Source organism: Poecilia reticulata, chromosome 21 (genome assembly GCF_904066995.2).
Source record: "Poecilia reticulata chromosome 21, P_reticulata-male-v2, whole genome shotgun sequence".
Taxonomy (NCBI): Eukaryota; Metazoa; Chordata; class Actinopteri; order Cyprinodontiformes; family Poeciliidae; genus Poecilia; species Poecilia reticulata.
In genome coordinates, this window is record NC_088850.1 from 21,799,600 (window position 1) to 21,820,718 (window position 21,119).

Sequence of the window (21,119 nt, forward strand, 5' to 3'; positions counted from 1 at the left end):
GTTGTTTGCTAATCTATATTCATGATAGAAGTTACATCTCTCTTTTCAGTTATAATACAATATTTAATAAAACATGTTTACAGACACCGTCTGCTATCAGAGAGCTGCTCAGTACAGATTTGTGAGTTTAATCACGGGGAGCGACAGGAACACGATTGTTACGTTTTGTCATTGCTAATGACAGTGAATTAGCAATGCTGCTAGCAGCTCGTTTCTCCAAAGAACCGACAGTAATAAAGAGAAAAGCAGAGACAGAGTAAAACACCAGAACTACACATTATTAGCTTGGTGTGATGTACATTTTTATTTTTTGTTTGAATTTAAAAAATAATAAAGTTCATGATCTGAGTATTTATCATTATTATTGATCCAGGAAATTTTATTTATAGGACAAAATATCTGGGTTTATTTAATCCATCAGAACCAGAATCTCGAGGTTCTCCGTTGGCTGCGTGTTGCTGAAAATCAGAGGAGATTTAACCTCAGCTGCTGCGCTCCAGACCGTAATACGGAGAATCTCCCCACTGGACTAGAACTGAACCAAATCACACATTAACCTGTATTAATGTGTGATTTGGTGGAAAGCAACCTTCCACTGGAAAGTGTCGTAAGATGCCCTTGTGGAGTTCGGGCAACTGTTTGTGGCTGTACTCTAATTATCAGATCACGTTTAATTTGTGGCTGCAGCAAGTTTGCTTTGAACGTGCTCCCAAAACAAAAGCGGTAGTTTTCATTGCCTTCTGGCTGATAAGCAAACAAAAAGAATTTGGATAACAATTCTAAACTGGAAGAGAGAACCCAAAATGCTTTATGTGTGCTCATTTCATCATGTGGACAAAAAGCCAACGGAAGATAACCCACATCTGCATCCGAAGCAACTGAGTCAGTGAAGTAGCTACATATGCTTGTGAGACCTGAAGATATTAGACTTTTTCTTGAAGTTTTCATCCCTCCCCACAATAGCTGTAGGTTGCGGTAAAACAATATTGTCACATTTAAGCTTTGATAGCTGGTGTTCCGACATATTTATAGCCTCAAAGCTCTGACGAAAGCCGGTTAGCATTAGGATAACATGTAAACAAATAGCAGTTCCGGCTTGCGGCGGAAGTTGCGCCCATAATTCACGCAAAGCATCATGGGGAGTAGGAATAAGGTGGATAACGAATTCAATAAAAGGCCATTGTTTATTTTTATAGTACTGAGAAATTAAATTAGTCTTGGCTAACAACAGTTAGCAAATAAAAATTAGCCTTAATTATTTAAAATAATTAACGACTAGCTCAGAAGCAGAAATCCAGACTGTTCAGAGATTAGCTTTAGGATACTTGCACAGGCTCACTAAAGTTCACGGTGTTCCACGTGTCTCAAGTTTTTTGAGGCCCAAAACTCAAACCTTTTCGACCAGAAAGGAGTACGGCCATCAAATCCGGAGTGTACGCTTGCTTGTGGCACCGCTATAATATATTCTATACATGAACATTTAAAGATCTACCAAACTGATACAAAAGTCACACAAAGAAATATTACATACAAGTATAATAATAAGAAAACACAAAAATTATTCTTAGAAAGCATTATTTTGCTACAATAACAATTATTTTTTAGAAACACCCTGTTATTTTGCTGTTTACCCCTTTATCTACTCTAAATAATAGAAATATTATTGAATCAAGGTTACATATTTCTTTGTCTGGAGATCTAAAGGGCAAAGTAGATCCAAAGTAAACACACAACTCTATTAGCACTAAAATGTGAATTAGTCCTGTCAGTGACACCAGGGAACATATCACCATGGATACCAAAGACACAAACCAGTTGAGCCAATGAACACATGGAGATGAAACAATAAATGCTGCTTGATCAAGACCAGAGTAAAAACACTGCTCTCCACACATACTGCTAAGCTTACATTGAAACACGTACAGGACTAAAATCTGAAAAAAACTGCATTTGTATTTTCATCATTGATTATATTTGAACAGGTTTGATGATATGATTGAAGATCAGCCTTTCTGTAATGAGTCAGCAGAGCTGTATGGACAGACTGTGACCTCTCATGCTTTAAATGCTGTTGCTGTTTCTTTGTCACTTCTGATAATATGTGGAAATCTTCTTGTAATCATTTCTGTCATTTACTTCAAGCAGCTCCACACTCCAACAAACTACCTGATCCTCTCTCTGGCTGTGACTGACCTGCTTCTTGGCAGTTTAGTTTTACCTTTCAGCACAATATTGTCTCTGAGTTCATGTTGGAATTCAAGTTATTTACTGTGTAAAATAAGAGATATGTTTGATATATTACTATGTACATCGTCTATTTTAAACTTGTGCTGTATATCCATTGACAGATATTATGCAGTGTGTCATCCTCTAACATATAGGAGTAAAATGAATGCTTGCATTACTGTGACTATGATCCTGATGAGCTGGACTCTGTCGGCTCTGCTTGCTGTAAGCATCACAGTCCGTGGGACAGGTAAAGTGGGTCCCACCTGGAGGTGCAAGATATTTATAGCTACAAAGGAATCAAGTCCTGGACCAATTTTTACATTTTACATTCCAACTGTTATAATTTTAACAATCTATTTTAAAATTTTGCTGGTGGCAAAGAAGCAGGCAAGACGAATCCAGGACACTATAAAGTCTGAAGCAGCTCTCAGTAAGATGGAGAATAAGGCCAACATAACTCTGGCTATAGTGCTGGGAGTCTTCCTCATGTGTTGGACTCCATACTTTTTATCAATAGGTTTTTACAGTTTGAGAAAGTTCACAATACCAGTTGCAGCCATTGAAGGATTTAAGTGGTTAGGATGGTCCAATTCTATGTTAAATCCTCTGGTTTATGCTTTTTTCTACAGGTGGTTCAGACGAGCTTTTACTATGATCATTTCTGGTCAAATATTTAAAGGAGATTTTTCCAATGCAAAATTGTTATGATAAATGAATAACTATGTTGATATGATCCGATCTATGTCAATATATTGTTTTTCTCTGTCCATATTTTTTGGACAACATGTTATTATAGTAAAAATGACATTAAACAGAAATTATTTATATGCAATATTTTTTAATTTCAGCATCAAAATTGTAAAGGTCTAACTATTTTTGTTGTTTATATGTCTGTTCTTGTTTTTGTTGTTCCACTTTCTTTTAAAAAAAAAAAAAAAATATATATATATATATATATATATATATATATATATATATATATATATATATATATAACCGTTGTTAGCCATGACTAATTTAATTTATCAGTACTATAAAAATAAACAATGGCCTTTTATTGTATTCGTTATCCACCTTATTCCTACTCCCCATAATGCTTTGAGTGAAATATGGGCGCAACTTCCGCCGCAAGCCGGAACTGCCATTTGTTTACATGTTATCCTAATGCTAACCAGCTTTCGTCAGAGCTTTGAGGCTATAAATATGTCGGAACACCAGCTATCAAAGCTTAAATGTGACAATATTGTTTTACCGCAACCTACAGCTATTGTGGGGAGGGATGAAAACTTGAAGAAATAGTCCAATATCTTCAGGTCTCACAAGCATATGTAGGTACTTCACTGACTCAGTTGCTTCGGATGCAGATGTGGGTTACCCCTGTGTATATACTGTATATATATATATATATATATATATATATATATATATATATATATATAAACTCGGTTAGAGGCTAAGATCAAGATAACAAGGAGGGAAGTGAGCCAACTGTCAGAGCTCCAAAGGGGTGCAATGAAAAGATCAGTACCCAAGAAGTACAGCCAGATGCCCATACCTGAAGCACTCGAAACTGCCAAACAATGGCTCCAAGCCTTGGCCAGCCGCCTAAAGAGATACACGAGAGGGAATGAAGCCAGGAGGATTAACCGGCTCTTCTCCACCCAACCAGCTAAAGTGTACACTCAATGGCAGGGTAATAACAACAGAGCAGACCCACCCAGGCTGGAGACTGAACAATACTGGAAAAGCATATGGGAAAGGGAGGCGTCCCACAACAGCAATGCACAGTGGCTAACTTCTCTACGAGAGGACCACAGCAACCTCCCTGAACAAGCCCCGGTAACCATCACTGTGGCAGATGTCCAAGACAGAGTCTCGGGTATGAAAAACTGGACAGCACCAGGACCTGACATGATCCATGACTACTGGCTTAAGAAACTCACTGCCCTCCATGAGCGACTGGCAGCTCAACTGAACCAGCTGCTACAAAATGGGACTCACCCTGAATGGTTAACTGAAGGGCGCACAATCCTGATACAGAAGGAACCCTCGAAGGGTTCAGTCCCATCCAACTATCGGCCAATAACCTGTCTCTCTACAACATGGAAGATCCATGTCAGGCATCATAGCGGCTAAGATAAGCGGGCACATGGAAACATACATGAGCAAGGCACAGAAGGGCATAGGCATAAATAGCAGAGGAGCCAAACACCAACTCCTTGTAGACCACACAGTCGCCCGAGACTGCAAAACCCGACACACCAACCTGTGTACCGCTTGGATTGATTACAAGAAAGCCTATGACTCAATGCCACACACTTGGATCATTGAATGCTTAGAGATGTACAACATCAATAGGACTCTAAGAGCCTTCATTGCAAACTCGATGGGGCTGTGGAAAACTACCCTTGAAGCCAACTGCAAACCACTTGCACAAGTGTCCATCAAATGTGGCATATACCAAGGAGATGCTCTGTCCCCACTGCTGTTCTGCATAGGCCTGAACCCTCTCAGCCAAATCATCAACAAGACTGGCTATGGATACCGACTCAAGAATGGGGCCACGATCAGTCACCTCCTCTACATGGATGACATCAAGCTGTACGCCAAGAGCGAGCGAGACATCGACTCACTGATCCACACCACCAGGATCTACAGCACTGACATTGGGATGTCATTCGGACTAGAGAAGTGTGGTCAGATGGTTACAAAGAGAGGGAAGGTCGCCCACACAGAAGGGGTCTCACTCCCAGAAAGAACAATAGCAGACATAGAGCACAGCTACAAGTACTTGGGAATACCACAAGCAAATGGCAACCTCGATGAGGTCACAAGGAAAGGAGCCACAGCCAAATACCTCCAACGAATAAGGCAAGTCCTGAGAAGCCAGCTCAATGGCAAGAACAAGATCCGTGCAATAAACAGCTATGCCTTACCAGTAATCAGATACCCTGCCGGAATAATTAGCTGGCCAATGGAAGAGATGAAGGCCACGGATGTTAAGACTAGGAAGCTACTAACCATGCATGGAGGGTTCCACCCCAAATCCAGTACCCTGAGACTGTACACAAGCCGTAAGAAAGGAGGCAGAGGACTAGTGAGTGTGAGAGCCACTGTCCAGGATGAAACATCCAAGATCCATAAATACATCAAGGACAAAGCCTCAACGGACGATGTGCTCAGCGAATGTCTCAGGCAATGGGGAACAGAAGACAAGGTCCTGGAAGTACCATCATGGGAGGACAAGCCCCTACATGGGATGTACTACCGACAAATAACTGAAGTGGCTGATGTCAGGAAAACCTACCAATGGCTGGAAAAAGCTGGACTCAAGGACAGCACAGAGGCACTCATCCTGGCCACCCAGGAACAGGCCCTAAACACCAGAGCAATAGAGGCTCAGATCTACCACACCAGAAAAGACCCAAGGTGTAGGTTGTGCAAGGAGGCCCCTGAGACAGTCCAGCACATAATAGCAGGGTGCAAGATGCTGGCAGGGAAAGCGTACATGGAACGACATAACCAAGTGGCGGGCATAGTGTACAGGAACATCTGTGCAGAATATGGACTGGAAGCCCCGAGATCAAAGTGGGGAACACCCCCAAAAGTGGTGGAGAATGACCGAGCTAAGATCCTGTGGGACTTCCAGATCCAGACAGACAAGATGGTAATGGCGAACCAACCGGACATTGTGGTGGTGGATAAAGAACAGAGGAAAGCCGTTGTGGTGGATGTAGCAATACCAAGTGATTACAACATCAGGAAAAAGGAGCATGAGAAATTGGAGAAGTACCAGGGCCTCAGGGAGGAACTGGAAAAGACCTGGAAGGTGAAGACCACAGTGGTGCCTGTGGTCATCGGGGCCCTCGGGGTAGTCACCCCCAAACTGGAGCAGTGTTCCCAGGAACAACATCAGACATCTCAGTCCAGAAATGTGCAGTTCTAGGCACAGCCAAGATACTGCGAAGAACCCTCAAGCTCCCAGGCCTCTGGTAGAGGACACGAGCTTTTTTATATATATATATATATATATATATATATATATATATATATATACAGGGGTGAAAGTAAGGAGGTACGGCAGGGTACTGCGTACCCCTAAAAGATTTAGTGGGGGTACACAGTACCTGCAAGAGAGGGGAGCGGCTGCAGTGAAAAATCAATGGGTTCACTGTGCAGCTGTGAGTTCACCCACTAATCAGCCGTGACTGATTAGTTTTTCAAGAACAATCTAAATAAAACACGACTTAATCGGTTAATGAATACCTTTTTTTCTCATTTCATATTTTTTTCTGAACTGTTCGTGCTTTGCTAGAGCAGCGGTGCAACACGACGATCGCAGAAGGTTTTGAGTCGATCTCGGCTTTAGGTGACAAACTGAACGCAGCCAGGAGGCTGAGAGCAGCACGTCCTCCTCTGGCTGGCTTAAAACGTTAATAACTTTATGAAAGAACAACAACAACAAAAATCAACAAAACATGTTCAAATTAATGACCCAACAACAATAATAATCTCAGTAATTATTGTTTCAACAAGGTGTTGTGCAATTCTGTGCATTTCGGTTCCATTACCAAAATAAGAGCAGAGCAGGAGATTAAAATGAACTAATGAACCACCTCTGTGTTCATGAGAGGCTTATTAATGATGCAAAATAAATATCAAGCCTGCAAACCTAATATCGTAACGGACTGAATGTTATGTTTTTAACGTAATCTCTGGTCGGCTTGTGGAGTACACGAGGTTGCCATGGCAACCGCTGTGCTTAAATGACAGAGAGAGACGGAGAGAGTGGTTTTGAGTTTATCACCTGTTCAGGTTGTTTCAACTTTGCTGTGGCTCATCACAGCCACTGTAGTTTCTGAACTTTCAATAAAGGACAAACTTGGACTAATTATCTCGTTCTTTGTGAGAATACATCACAACAAACATCAAACACGGTAAATATTTTTTATTAAGTATCAAACAAATGGCTTCTACCGCGATACTTATGTGAAATTAAATTAATTGTCTAATATAAAAAAATAGTTTGGTGCTGTCGGGCTCAGAGTCTGAGAGGCTTTTCATTTATCAAACCATTTTTTGGGGGGCTCTTATTTAGTGTAAACATTGATGTTGATGAGATTTTCTCCAAAATAACAATCTTTTTCAACCTTTATAGCTCCACTGTTGAAAATGAGACTCTAACTTTCACAAATGACATTGAAATAAAATCCAGTCCAACATCTGGTTTGAGGTGATTCCTCTGGAACCTGTTGGAGGAAAAATATCCCAATTTCAGAAGATTAGCTTTAACCTAACAGAGCTCTGTGGTTCCTCCTATCAGTATGAGATTCAGGGTGAGGAGGCGCCTTGTTAGGAAGAGAAGTGGAAGCTGCAGGATCTTCAGAACAAACAGGTCATGATGCTGGGCTACTGATTATCCCTCTGTCTGGACACAGGAGATAAAATGAATGGTTACATGCCAGACATGGAAAACTAGGATCACTCCATGCCATGATGTTCAGAATTTAGGTCTCATGGCATCTCAAGGTGTCAACATTGCAGTTAGTGGGCTGAAGGAAATACAGCTTTATTTTGTAGCAATTCTAGAGCTACCCAGCTTTTATCACTCCCCCCCCCAAAAGAAAAAAAAATTATCAGCACAGAAACTCTAAACTCCAAACTTTACTATATATATTTTTTTTGTCATAGTACCCCCAAGAATTTAAAACTACTTTCACCCCTGTATATATATATATATATATATATATATATATATATATATATATATATATATATATATATATATATATTCAAATAAATTTCAATCTTATCTTAAGTTTTATTCATTTATTTATTACCACCAATTTTTATAGTCCTCATCTTTAGTATGTTAGAATTGCCACTGTTATGTTGTTGCCTACAAAATCCTTATAGTTACACAACTGGAAAACTTAGGAATATCCAGAGTAAAATTCACGGTAATATTAAAATATTGCACAAAAGTAAAAAAAAAAAAAAAAGTTTTGCTTCCGTAAAAGAACAAATACATATAATTAAGAAAATATAGTGCTTCTCAGAAAAACACTAAATGAAAAAAAAATATGAATTGAAGAATAGATAAAGCCAACATAAAGGTTTGTTTTAATGCGTCTTGGTAATGCAGTGTTTATCAAAAAGATTTGTGAAGCTGCTAATAGAAAATTAGCTTCATAGTGACCTTGACCGGTCCAGTTCAACAGACAAACATTTATGCTAGCGTCTTTGTGTTTGTGTGAAACTGAGTTTTAACTTTCAATGAGTTGATTCTCGTGGTTGGTTCTGTATATTTCTGAGGTTTCTTTGGGTTCTAAACAACGTGTTTGGTAAGACTTGATAACAATAATGAAAACTTCTCAATGTTTGACATTGTCTAGCAAAGTGTTTTTCCATCAGGCTACATGGTTGCTGCATTAATAAATCAACGAGCTATTCTAAGCTCTAGTTGGTGATAGGTTGTTTGCTGCTGAGCATGATCATTTATGCATCTAGAACAAACAGTATTTTTACATTAACTTATAAGTTATGTGAAACTTTTCTAATTAAAATTGTCTGAAGGCTCAGACTAAACCCAGTACTGGTCCACATTCTCAGGTCAGAAAGACTCCTGGTATAAATTACATTTAAAACTATTGGAATTTTGCCTAAGAGACATTCATTTAATCAAAGAATGTCATGAATATGTGTGGATGTATTCCATCTTAAGTAAGGCTAAGGCTGCATCGATTGCAGTTTTCTGGCCGATTGTGGATCTTTAAAAAGTCTGACCTGCCGATTTTGATTTTTTCTGATTCCAGTTTTTTTTTGTTTGTTTGAAATGTCGCTAAAGAAAGTCGCTTAGTTGGTTAAAGTGGGTCAACTATTGTTAAATGCAAATGTGCAGACCTGACCTGGGGGGCCGGTCTGTCAGTCAAACCTCTCACTGTAGAGCAGAAGAGGACAGAGGCAGATAAAATCAGTGGATAAGATTGGCTTCACATTTAAATATTGGCTGATCACCGATCCCCCAAAGTTAAGGAAATTGGCGCAGATAAATCGGCCAATAAATGTCAAACAAATTATCCTATGTTGTACGTCCACACAGGATATAATGCAAACATCACTGTGAGGGATGCAATATGTTTAGCAGATGTGTGAATCATCAAATAATTTCACTGTTGATTGCAGCCAGGCTACAATATTAGCAGAACTAGAGGGCCCCAAAACCAAATTTCACTTAGGGTCCCATGGAGGCTTGGGCTGGCCCTGCTACAGATGACAACAAATTAAGAGTCGTTTGTGAGCCAGAAGAGCCAAACTCACCATCCCTAACATTTACTGACATTTTGAAACCATCAGTTCTCAGTCAGGTCGGAATTTAGAAAGAAAAGATAACTGAAAGCATATTTTAGGTGACATGTTGTTCAAATAATGCAACAACTTTGTTATACTAAGTTAACCATGTATTGGAACGCAGGACAAAATCTCCCATTCTGGGTCAAAGAGTCATTTTTGGCCAGTTTGACTTTTGACACAGGTCCACCTCCTCCTAGGGTTTTATAGCTATTGACTTTTGGTCCTCACATCCTACTTAAGGCGGAGAATGTGAGGGCCGTTACACAAGGCTTGCAACTTTAGTTTTGGTTGTTCTTGTGTGTAAAGGAGAGGAGCTAGAGTTCAGTATTCAAGAGCAATCATCCCACAACTTTGAGATTTATCTCTTTTCCAATAAACCCAAGTCAAATAAATACATTTACCAAGCATCTTCATAAGCGTCTGACTGCCCATCCAATATCAGCTGTTTGCTTTACTTGTGTTGAAGCAGTGATGTTCTAACATTAGCAGGATGGTAGCGCTCTCTTTAATGACACACATAAGTAAGTATCTCTTTAAAGCCTTAATCAATTCTGTCTTAAGTTCAATATTTTTATAAAATCAGTGAGCTCAATATCAGAGAGCTTCAACACTTAACGTGGCATTTGTTTAGTTATATTTTCTAACACATTTAATCAAGTGGTCTCTTTTTTTTTTCTTCTTCCAAAAACATAAACAGGTAAAACTCAAAGCCCAGCAGCATTCACACTGAAATGCAGAACAGGAGCCTTACAGGACACCAGGGACCATCTCACTGTGGATACGAACGACACAAACCAGTTCAGCCAATGAACACATGATGGTGAAACAACAATCTAACACAAATATGTTGCTCAGTCATGACAGACGCTCTACCTCACACATTTACTGCTAAGGCTAGAGAGAGAATTACAAAGATGTTGGCCAATAACTTATATGTTAACAGGAGTAATTATATGGTAGAAGACCAGAATCTCTGTAATGGACAGACTGTGACCTCTCATGCTTTAAATGTTGTTGCTGTTTCTTTGTCAATTCTGATAATATGTGGAAATCTTCTTGTAATCATCTCTGTCATTTACTTCAAGCAGCTCCACACTCCAACAAACTACCTGATCCTCTCTCTGGCTGTGACTGACCTGCTGGTTGGGGCTTTAGTTTTACCTTTCAGCACAATATTGTCTCTGAGTTCATGCTGGAATTCAAGTTATTTACTCTGTAAAATGCGAGGCCTGTTTGATATATTACTGTGTGCATCGTCTATTTTAAACTTATCTTGTATATCGATTGACAGATATCTTGCAGTGTGTCATCCACTGACGTATAGAAGTAAAATGAATGTCCGTGTTTTTCTCACCATGATTTTGGTAAGTTGGACTCTCTCAGCTCCACTTTCTATTATCATCACAGTTCGTGAGATAAGAAAAGAGAGTCCTAACGGGAGATGCATGATATTTCTAGCTACAAAGGAATCCACAACTGGATCTGTTTTTGCATTTTACATTCCAGCTATTATAATTTTCACAATCTATCTAAGAATTCTGGTGGTGGCAAAGAAGCAGGCAAGACGAATCCAGGACACTATGAAGTCTGAAGCAGCTCTCAGTAAGATGGAGAATAAAGCCAACATAACTCTGGCTATAGTGCTGGGAGTCTTCCTCATGTGTTGGACTCCATACTTTTTATCCATAGGTTTATACAGTATGGGAAAGTTCACAATACCAGTTGCAGCCATTGAAGGATTTAAGTGGTTAGGATGGTCCAATTCTATGTTAAATCCTCTGGTTTATGCTTTTTTCTACAGGTGGTTCAGACGAGCTTTTACTATGATCATTTCTGGTCAAATATTTAAAGGAGATTTTTCCAATACAAAATTGTTGTGATATATAAATAATTGTGTTATGGTTATTAGTTTGTTTCTGGTTTTTCTGTCTCAATATTTAGTGTACCATGCATGACAAGCCTATGAAGTAAAACCAATGGCAATGTGCACATGCAAATTATTTTATTTTGTGTTATTCAAGTTTCAATTTACTACGTCAGACCTTTAGAGTACTAATGTCGTCGTTGCTTTCACATCTTTTATATATATAAATGTGACTCTTCTTGTTAGAAGGACATTAGAAGTTAAAAAAATGACTTGAACTGGGCCGTTTTCCTGGATGGCCAGATATTGTAGAGAGTTAATTTTGTGTAAAGTTCACTGAAATATGAAATGGAGTAAATTTCCACCGCCTCCCCACAATCCTCAACTTCCCACATTTGTTCATTCTCTCGCTTAGGAATTTGCAATATGGAGGCATTTACTGTCAGTTTAGGTGTCTCACTCTTTTCATCAAACTATGTTTCTGTTTAAAACAACAGTAAGATTATGATCTATACTTAAATACTCATTAGAAATGACTTCACAGACAAAGATACCCAAGCAGATAACCAATAAAGTGAGTTGCTGACTGCAGCCTGCCTCCCACTCAGTCATTTTCAAGAAGATCTGATCAGACTGGGATCTGAAAGCTACCTCATCCCCAAAGCCTCCACCTTCTGTTTCAGGATTCAGGAAATAAAGGTTAGATTAAATTGATAATATGTGTTATTATTCGAATGTTCTCAGCTGCTAAATTAAAGTCATTACTGGTTTTTGCAAAACATTGTTAATTAAAGAAGAAAGTAAAGTTTTAGCGAAACTGCAAACATTAGACTATTTGAGTCTTCTTTAATCATAAGTTCTACAGTGGTGGTAAAATTCTTCTGTTATATGGTTCATAAAATTATAGTTAGTTTTTAGAGGTTAATTTTAGCTCAAAGTTAGTAAAACAACACCTCTGGAGCTGCATACGAGTCACCAAATAATATCTGGCTCAGAGTCCAGAGCAAGTTGCAGAGTTGAGGGAGACTCGCAATTTGTGGATCCTCGGCGACCGAAAGGCAACCAGTCTGTGAGACCTGACCACAGCTGTCCTTCATTTGGACACAAAGCATCAGTTCTCCATTGAGCTGTGTGCTGAGCCTCATTGTGTACTGTGTCTACACCTTTGATGACAGTCTGTCCCACAACGGCCACCTCACCTACAAATATGCTGATGTCATCTCAGTAGTGTAACCCATCCCAAAGAGAGAAGGCAGCATCCACAAAGAAGGTCCTGAAGCTGGTAGCCTGGTTTTTAAAGAACAATGTGGGTCTGAACACCAAGAAAACCAAGAAATCACAGGCAGGATGCACAGTACCAACTTAACCACGGCAACCTTTGCTTCAATGACCAATGAGTGGAGAGCGCGGTACATTCCATTTTCTCACCATCCTTATGTCCGCTGACATCCCCTGAACATACAATATCATAGCAACACCAAACTACACTTCCTAAGGCTCCTCAGGAAGTACAACCTGGACTCCAACTTTCTATTGTCTTACCAGTCATTCATCTAGAGCGTGATGCTAGCATACTGCGTCACAGCGAGGTACGGTAACGGCACAATGTCAGCCAGGGAAAAGTTTCAGATAGCAGTAAAGGCAGCACAGAAGATCATTAGCTGGTTTCTCTCGTCACTGATGGACATTTACACCACCCCACGTCTCAGTAGAGCAATAAACCTAATCAAGAACTAATCTGTTTGACCTGTTGCCCTCATGGAGGAGCTACAGGTGCATCACAAAGAGTAGAAGCAGAGCAGTCCTCCCCCAAAAAGCAATAACTCACACAAGCGCTGACCGACAGTCCATGACAGAGACAATAAAACAAAGCTGAGGTAAGGGGAAACTATACAAAGAACCCTGAAATAAAATAACGATATGATCATAACAGAAACCCTAGGGCTCAAAAATTATGACATTATGACAAGATATGGGGGACTATCAGACAAAACACCATGTTTGGCGGACACCAAACAGTCCACATTACTACAAACACATGGTCTCCAATGTGAAGCCTGGTGGTGGCAGTCGGCTTGTCACGATAAACTGTGGGACGATAAATTGGCCCAGAAGTTATTGTGATAAACGATAATGTTGTTTTGAGACCAATTTCTAGTAACATAATGTTGATGACATTATAATGCAAGAATGCATTAGAATGCATTCAATTAACTTGAAATTATAATGAACATTTAACACTGGAACTGGAAGACATTTTAAATATCCAACATAAATTAACAAAACAAAATAAATACAGTTAATTATGGAGTCTCTGTTAAAAAAATAAATGAAAAGCTGTCCTTCACAAAAACGGTCTAGTTGAGACCAAAGAACCAGACTGAAGACTTTTGTCATCCAGTATAGAGAGAGAAAAGAAAAAACAATAAATCATGCAAATAAAAATTATTGAGCTTGTTTTAATTTATCATGTGATTAATTGATTTATTGTTTATTGCAACAGGCCCAGGTGGCAGCATCCTGAAACCTAAATGCATACAGCAAATCTACACAGAAATGGTTTGAAGATAACATGGTAGATGCTCTGTAATGGCCCAGTCAAAGTCCAGACCTCAGTCTGATAGAAAATATGTGGGTGCAAAGGGCTGATGATCCCCATTAAAACTATATATATATATATATATATATATATATATATATATATATATATATATATAAACGAAATATATTGCAAATTCATGTTTTTCTTAATAAAAATAATTAACATTTATTATTCATCGTTAATGACTGACAGTCATTTCCTCACCGTTAAATGAAAAAAATGACTCCAGTCTTTGACTGTAGAACCGTGTCAGTAAATGCCACCTCTGTCTTTCCCTGCAGTATTTTTAAACACTTTTCAGTGAAACTTACTCTTTCCTCCAAAGTAGCAAATGCTTTCAAATCCAGAAATAAAGAAATAATACATCTGATTTATTGTGTGTCACATCATTTAAAATGTATACAATAGAAATTCAGTTCGACAACTTGCTTATCTTTGCTTTATGGTAACAGATTATGCATATAAGTGTAGTTAAGATACAAGGCCTTTCAGAACAGCATTAGCATTAATATGTGAATTGTTCCTCATTGTGACACCAGGGAACATGTCACCTTGGATACAAAAGAGCTTCTGGCAACACCCACAATATTAACCCAATGAACACATGAATATGAAACAATAAATCTAACACATGGATGCACTTCAGTCATGAAGACACCAAGGACACAACTCTCCACTCTGACTTACACTGAATCACAGAGAGCACTGAATTGTCTGTTATCTCTACAAATCTATGAAAGCAAGTGAATTTGTTTTTGTTGATCACTGTTTACTATATATTTGTTTTTTAACAGAACTGAAATCATGGTTGAAGATCAGCGTGTCTGTAATGAATCAGCAGAGCTGGATGGACAGACTGTGACCTCTCATGCATTTAATGTTTTTGTCGTTTCTTTGTCACTTCTGATAATATGTGGAAATCTTCTTGTAATCATCTCTGTCATTTACTTCAAGCAGCTCCACACTCCAACAAACTACCTGATCCTCTCTCTGGCTGTGACTGACCTGCTGGTTGGGGCTTTAGTTTTACCTTTCAGCACAATATTGTCTCTGAGTTCATGCTGGAATTCAAGTTATTTACTCTGTAAAATGCGAGGCCTGTTTGATATATTACTGTGCGTATCATCTATTTTAAACTTGTGCTGTATATCCATTGACAGATATTATGCAGTGTGTCATCCTCTAACATATTCAAGTAAAATGAATGTTCGTGTTACTCTGACTATGATCCTGATGAGCTGGACTCTCTCAGCTCTACTTGCTATAAGCATCATAGCACGTGGGATAAATCAAGAAAATCTCAGCAAGAGATGTAATTTATTTACAGCTACAAAACAATTCAGTCCAGAAACCATTTTTGAATTTTACATTCCAGCTATTATAATTTTATCAATCTATCTTAAGATTTTCATGGTGGCAAAGAAGCAGGCGAGACGAATCCAGAACACTCTGACATCTGAAGCAGCTCTCAGTAAGATGGAGAATAAGGCCAACATAACTCTGGCTATAGTGCTGGGAGTCTTCCTCATGTGTTGGACTCCTTTCTTTTTATCCATAGGTTTATACAGTATGGGAATAGTCACAATACCAGTTGCAGCCATTGAAGGATTTAAGTGGTTAGGATGGTCCAATTCTTTGTTAAATCCTCTGGTTTATGCTTTTTTCTACAGGTGGTTCAGACGAGCTTTTACTATGATCATTTCTGGTCAAATATTTCAAGGAGATTTTTCCAATGCAAAATTGTTGTGATATATGCATAATTATGTAATATTTTGTTTCTATTATTTATGTCTAAACATTTAAGTCACACCGCATGTACAGGTCCTTCTCAAAAAATTAGCATATTGTGATAAAGTTCATTATTTTCCATAATGTAATGATAAAAATTAAACTGTCACATATTTTAGATTCATTGCACAGCAACTGAAATATTTCTGGTCTTTTATTGTTTTAATACTGATGATTTTGGCATACAGCTCATGAAAACCCAAAATCCCTGTCTCAAAAAATTAGCATATCATGAAAAGGTTCTCTGAACGAGCAGTTAACCTCATCATCTGAATCAACAAAGTAACTCTAAACACCTACAAAAGATTCCTGAGGCTTTTAAAAACTCCCAGCCTGGTTCATTACTCAAAACCGCAATCATGGGTAAGACTGCTGACCTGACTGCTGTCCAGAAGGCCATCATTGACGCCCTCAAGCAAGAGGGTGAGGCAGAAAGAAATTTCTGAACGAATAGGCTGTTCCCAGAGTGCTGTATCAAGGGAAGTCTGTTGGAAGGAAAAAGTGTGGCAGAAAACGCTGCACAACTAGAAGAGGTGACCGGACCCTGAGGAAGATTGTGAAGAAGGATCGATTCCAGACCTTGGGGGGCCTGTGGAAGCAGTGGACTGAGTCTGGAGTAGAAACATCCAGAGCCACTGTGCATACGCGTGTGCAGGAAATGGGCTACAGGTGCTGCATTCCCCAGGTCAAAGGTCAAGCCACTTTTGAACCAGAAACGGCGGCAGAAGCGCCTGACCTGGGCTACAGAGAAGCAGCACTGGACTGTTGCTCAGTGGTCCAAAGTACTTTTTTCAGATGCAAGCAAATTTTGCATGTTATTCTGAAATCAAGTTGCCAGAGTCTGGAGGAAGACTGGAGAGAAGGAAATGCCAAAATGCCAGAAGTCCAGTGTCAAGTACCCCACAGTCAGTGATGGTCTGGGGAGCCATGTCAGCTGCTGGTGTTGGTCCACTGTGTTTTATCAAGGCCAGGGTCAATGCAGCAGCTATCAGGAGGTTTTGGAGCACCTCATGCTTCCATCTGCTGAAAAGCTTTATGGAGATGAAGATTTCATTTTTCAGCACAAGCTGCCACCTGCTCACAGTTCCAAAACCATTGGTAAATGGTTTACTGACCATGGTATTACTGTGCTCAATTGGCCTGCCAACTCTCCTGACCTGAACCCCATAGAGAATCTGTGGGATATTGTGAAGAGAAAGTTGAGAGACGCCAGACCCAACACTCTGGATGAGCTTAAGGCTATCGAAGCATCCTGGGCCTCCATAACACCTCAGCAGTGCCACAGGCTGATTGCCTCCATGCCACGCTGCATTGAAGGCTGCAAAAGGATTCCTGACCAAGTATTGAGTGCATAACTGAACATAATTATTTGAAGGCTGACTTTTTTGGTATTAAAACACTTTTCTTTTATTATTCGGATGAAATATGCAAATTTTTTGAGCTTCTGCCGTCATCACAGATGACTGAGTAAAGCTGACCTGAAGGCCTGTTGGCCCTCAGAGATCTCCTGACCAGCCATCTGTGAAGGTGCTAAAAGTCGGCGCAGCTCCAAACAAACCAGTCAGTCACACTGTGACACTAAACATGAAAACTCCATCATTCCTGCAATTACAGCCAGAGCTCTCCATCTGCAGCCTATTACTGCAGAGTAGGTGCAAAGTAGAGATTTGCCGATCAGGTTTTTTCCTGCCGATACCGATTATCCATGAGGGCCGATCACCGATACCGATCACCGATACCGATCACATAATTTTTATTTTTTTAATCATAAGCACTATGGTTACATTATGTGGAAAAAGGAACCATGAATTCACCTTAATTTAGATAAAAGCTTTTAAATAGCTTTTTCCAAGAAAAAAAACAAAACAAAACAGGCATTGTGCAAATTGTACTGCTATCAGTAATACTATCTTTAACAGACTGATAACATATGAAGGCTCTGAAGAGGCTAAATAATGCAAAGAGCCAAAATAAAACCTCTCAACATTGCCAAAAGATTCAAGTATAAAACTTAACATTCAAAGGCAAATACAGGTTCCATTACAATAAACAATCCTGAGTTACTGAATGAAAACTTCCTGATAGCATGGCGGCTAGCTGATTACTGCTAGTTCTGATTGGCTGTTTCTGACTGAGCGGAGTAATTATGCAGAACAGGGAGGAGATTATCTGTCTCATATTAGGACAGCGAAAGTTTTAATACATATGTAATTTTTTATTTTTTTAAGTTAGATGCTGCAGCTTTAAACAGAGGTTCGGTGTGAGAGTCATTACCAGGTGGAGCAGAAGCGGCGCTCCGTCTGTGAAATATTACTACCTGTAACGCTTACATTGCATTTTAAGTTCACTGCATGAAATGTTTTGAAATCTTTATGCTTAAAATGAATCTTTATTTTATGAACCCAAATATTTATAATCTTTAAAAATAATAATAATAATTGGAGCACCTCAATAAGACATTGGTGCCTACATAACCCAGCCATAAAATAAACTAGAAAATGTAGACATACCTGAGTTAGTGTGTACCTTTCTCTATGCTCAGTGTTCTGTGCAAGACAGCAATGATAGTGCATACAGTAGCCATCTATATTTTTCTTAGAAGATTTACAGTTTACATTTAAGGTGTGGTGAATTTTTCCATAAGTTTAATGTCAGATTCTTTTACTAAGTTGTCCACTGTAGTCCAGCACAATTTCCCTGTTAGGATCCAGGTGTGCGCATGCGTGTGTGAGATCGTTCCTTGAACAAAGGATCTTCGATGGAGGGTGTGGCTATTCTGCAGTAGCCTACACACCTGCCTACAATCATCTGATTGCCTGATGAGGATTTCAGAGCAGTGAGATAATCTACCCTCACTTGAAGATAGGTGGCTAAGAATCAAAAGCAAAGCCCATGACCTCAGAAACCCAAGCCTCCATTGTGCATATTATTTTACTGTTATAAACAAACTCCTTTTCTTGCTGTGTCCTGCTTATGAGTATGCATGTAGGTCAGGAAATTACCTGAAAATACACAATTTCCTGGGAGAAAATTAGTTTTATTAAATTTTTTTATATATCCCAAACAAAGTGGAGTCTTGTGATGGGAGGAAGCATTTCATACTGGTCAGCAATCGCAGCATTTTGTGTCAAAATGTTCCCCCTTGTCTCCTGTAATCTGTTCTCCCTGTGTCCTAAATCCCACAGATTCTATTGACTCTGATGGTTTTGGGAATTCCCCCTGTGAGGTAATGTGATTAATAATAATACTATTATTAAGATGCCTAATTTATCGATATGTCCAGGATATATGTTTATAGGAAGAGTTAGCTTTTTCTAAACATTCAGCTTTGGTCTTGGAAGGCCTGGTCTTGAATCCATCCTTAATTTTCGGTACATAACGATTAATATGGCCCACTACCATAATTCTGAGTGTAACCTACTCAGTGAGTAAGTTAACACAAATCCAGCGGGATTGGAGGCAGAACAAAGTGGAAAAAAAACAGGCTGGCAAAAGTAGTTCTACAAGTAAAATATATCTTGCAGAATTACTAAAACAATTTGTTCCACAAAAACAAGAAAGGAAAGGCTTTCAGCATGTTTAATTTGTATAGAAATCTTTAGAGCATACAGTCATCTGGACTTTGCTGAGCTACATCTATGACAATTCTGAAATTATCTAAACATTTTAAATTTGCAAGGCATTTTTTAAGTTAAACTATTTTCTTAGTTTTAATAGTAAGATATTCCTTTCTTTTACAATATATACAACTAAAAGAACATTTTTAAATGCACTGTATGAAAAGACTATTTTTCATGTCATCGTGATGTTTGATCAGTGGTGGAGAAAGTACTCAAAAAATTTACTTAAGTAAAAGTACAAATACACAGACAAAAATGTACTTAAGTAAAAGTCAAAGTACCACATTAACATTTTACTTAAGTAAAAGTAAAAAAGTACTGGCTTTTAAAAATACTTAAGTATTAAAAGTAAAAGTACTTGCTGAATGCATTGCCTAATCACTAATATCATTAAGTGTACCAATCGTATTTAATTTTAATACATCAGTAATGTGCCATTTTAATGAACAATGCCACAGATAAAGCATGTTTTTATTGAGTTTATTCTGTAACATAGTTTAGACTTAGATATGTGATTCTATGCATCATAATTTCAGGGATGGAAACATCTCGTCTCCTGTCCTAACATAACATGAACTTCACTTTTTTTGCCACACATTTATTTTGAAAGAAATCCAACTGGCAGAGGAGGACATGGAACCAAGGAGCCACGTAGCAGAGTTGTAGTCTAGACCACTGAACCCAAGACCAAATCAAAACCAGCACCCCGTGCTACATGACAATAAAATTAAGTGCACCTATCAAAACTGCTTCTCAAATTGATCTGAAAGATTCACTTTCCCATAAAAACACCTAGATATTAAACACTTAGAGCTGAAATAAATTTAACCAGTATCAATTCAAACTCTTCTTCATTCTGTTTTGCTTTCATCTCTGTGCCACAATACACAGAGGTCTCCTGCCACCCCTAAAAAAATAACGCCCTGTGCAGTTGCCCATATTGCCAATGTCAGAAATAATAATTGTCTGCACCATTAAACATAGCAATTAACAACGCTCAACTATGAACACTGTCCAAGGCCCAATAAGCAAGAAGTAACCAAGCAGGAGGAGCACCGTGACTGTTCTCATCCTCCCTCCTGCTGCAACGTCTTTCACCATGACAGGTGATGAAAACAAAGAGCAATGAGCATGCTCTGTGTTCTTACGTTCTTGTTTTATTTATTCGCCAATTAAATATAAAGATATTTTAATGAAATAAAATAGCTACTGCAGTGTATGCAGAGAATTACAAGAACAAAGAACGGCTCTCAGTGAGGCTTCAGTACTATAGGACTTGGTCAAGATCCGTCCAGAAGAATCGGATCGTCCATGAATGTCATATTACTATATTGCACTTTGGTCACAGCGTTGTCCCATATATGCAACACCTCAGTCAACACCTCCACACAGTAATTCAGCGCATGAGTGACAACTTTTTTTCATCGATGATGTGTTTCAGTAAATACAGCTAGCTTTGCTAGCATCACGTCCACAGCGCTTACCTTTCTTTAAGCTTCCCTTCCAAGTGACGTTAAAAGTTGGACGAAGTCCCCACCGTTTGTGAAAGCGAAGCGCTGCTGATTTTACATGTCGCCATATCTTATGATTTATGCAGCTATTATATTACTGACGCTCAGAGGAAACCACTGCGCATGTCTTGGAGCTCCGCGTGCGAGTAAAG

The 21,119-nt window shown here is 38.9% G+C and overlaps 3 protein-coding genes across 3 annotated transcripts; all 3 read left to right on the top strand.

Annotated features, from left to right (window-relative positions):
* Positions 1-1,977: 1,977 nt before the first annotated feature.
* On the top strand, positions 1,978-3,041 carry LOC108165757 (trace amine-associated receptor 1-like). The gene has a single exon (XM_017302131.2). The coding sequence runs from the start codon at positions 1,993-1,995 to the stop codon at positions 2,935-2,937; it is 945 nt and encodes a 314-aa protein (XP_017157620.2). The 5' UTR covers positions 1,978-1,992; the 3' UTR covers positions 2,938-3,041.
* A 7,396-nt stretch (positions 3,042-10,437) lies between these two features.
* LOC145549776 (trace amine-associated receptor 1-like) lies at positions 10,438-11,928 on the top strand. The gene has a single exon (XM_081602583.1). It carries the CDS (start codon positions 10,440-10,442, stop codon positions 11,460-11,462), a length of 1,023 nt encoding a protein of 340 aa, XP_081458709.1. The 5' UTR covers positions 10,438-10,439; the 3' UTR covers positions 11,463-11,928.
* Positions 11,929-14,852: 2,924 nt separating this feature from the next.
* LOC145549736 (trace amine-associated receptor 1-like) lies at positions 14,853-15,797 on the top strand. Its single transcript, XM_081602451.1, has one exon. It carries the CDS (start codon positions 14,853-14,855, stop codon positions 15,795-15,797), a length of 945 nt encoding a protein of 314 aa, XP_081458577.1.
* Positions 15,798-21,119: the final 5,322 nt, after the last annotated feature.

Bases quoted from the DNA above. Each gene is read 5' to 3' on its own strand.
- LOC108165757 (XM_017302131.2), top strand. From the start codon at position 1,993: ATGATTGAAGATCAGCCTTTCTGTAATGAGTCAGCAGAGCTGTATGGA.
- LOC145549776 (XM_081602583.1), top strand. From the start codon at position 10,440: ATGACAGACGCTCTACCTCACACATTTACTGCTAAGGCTAGAGAGAGA.
- LOC145549736 (XM_081602451.1), top strand. From the start codon at position 14,853: ATGGTTGAAGATCAGCGTGTCTGTAATGAATCAGCAGAGCTGGATGGA.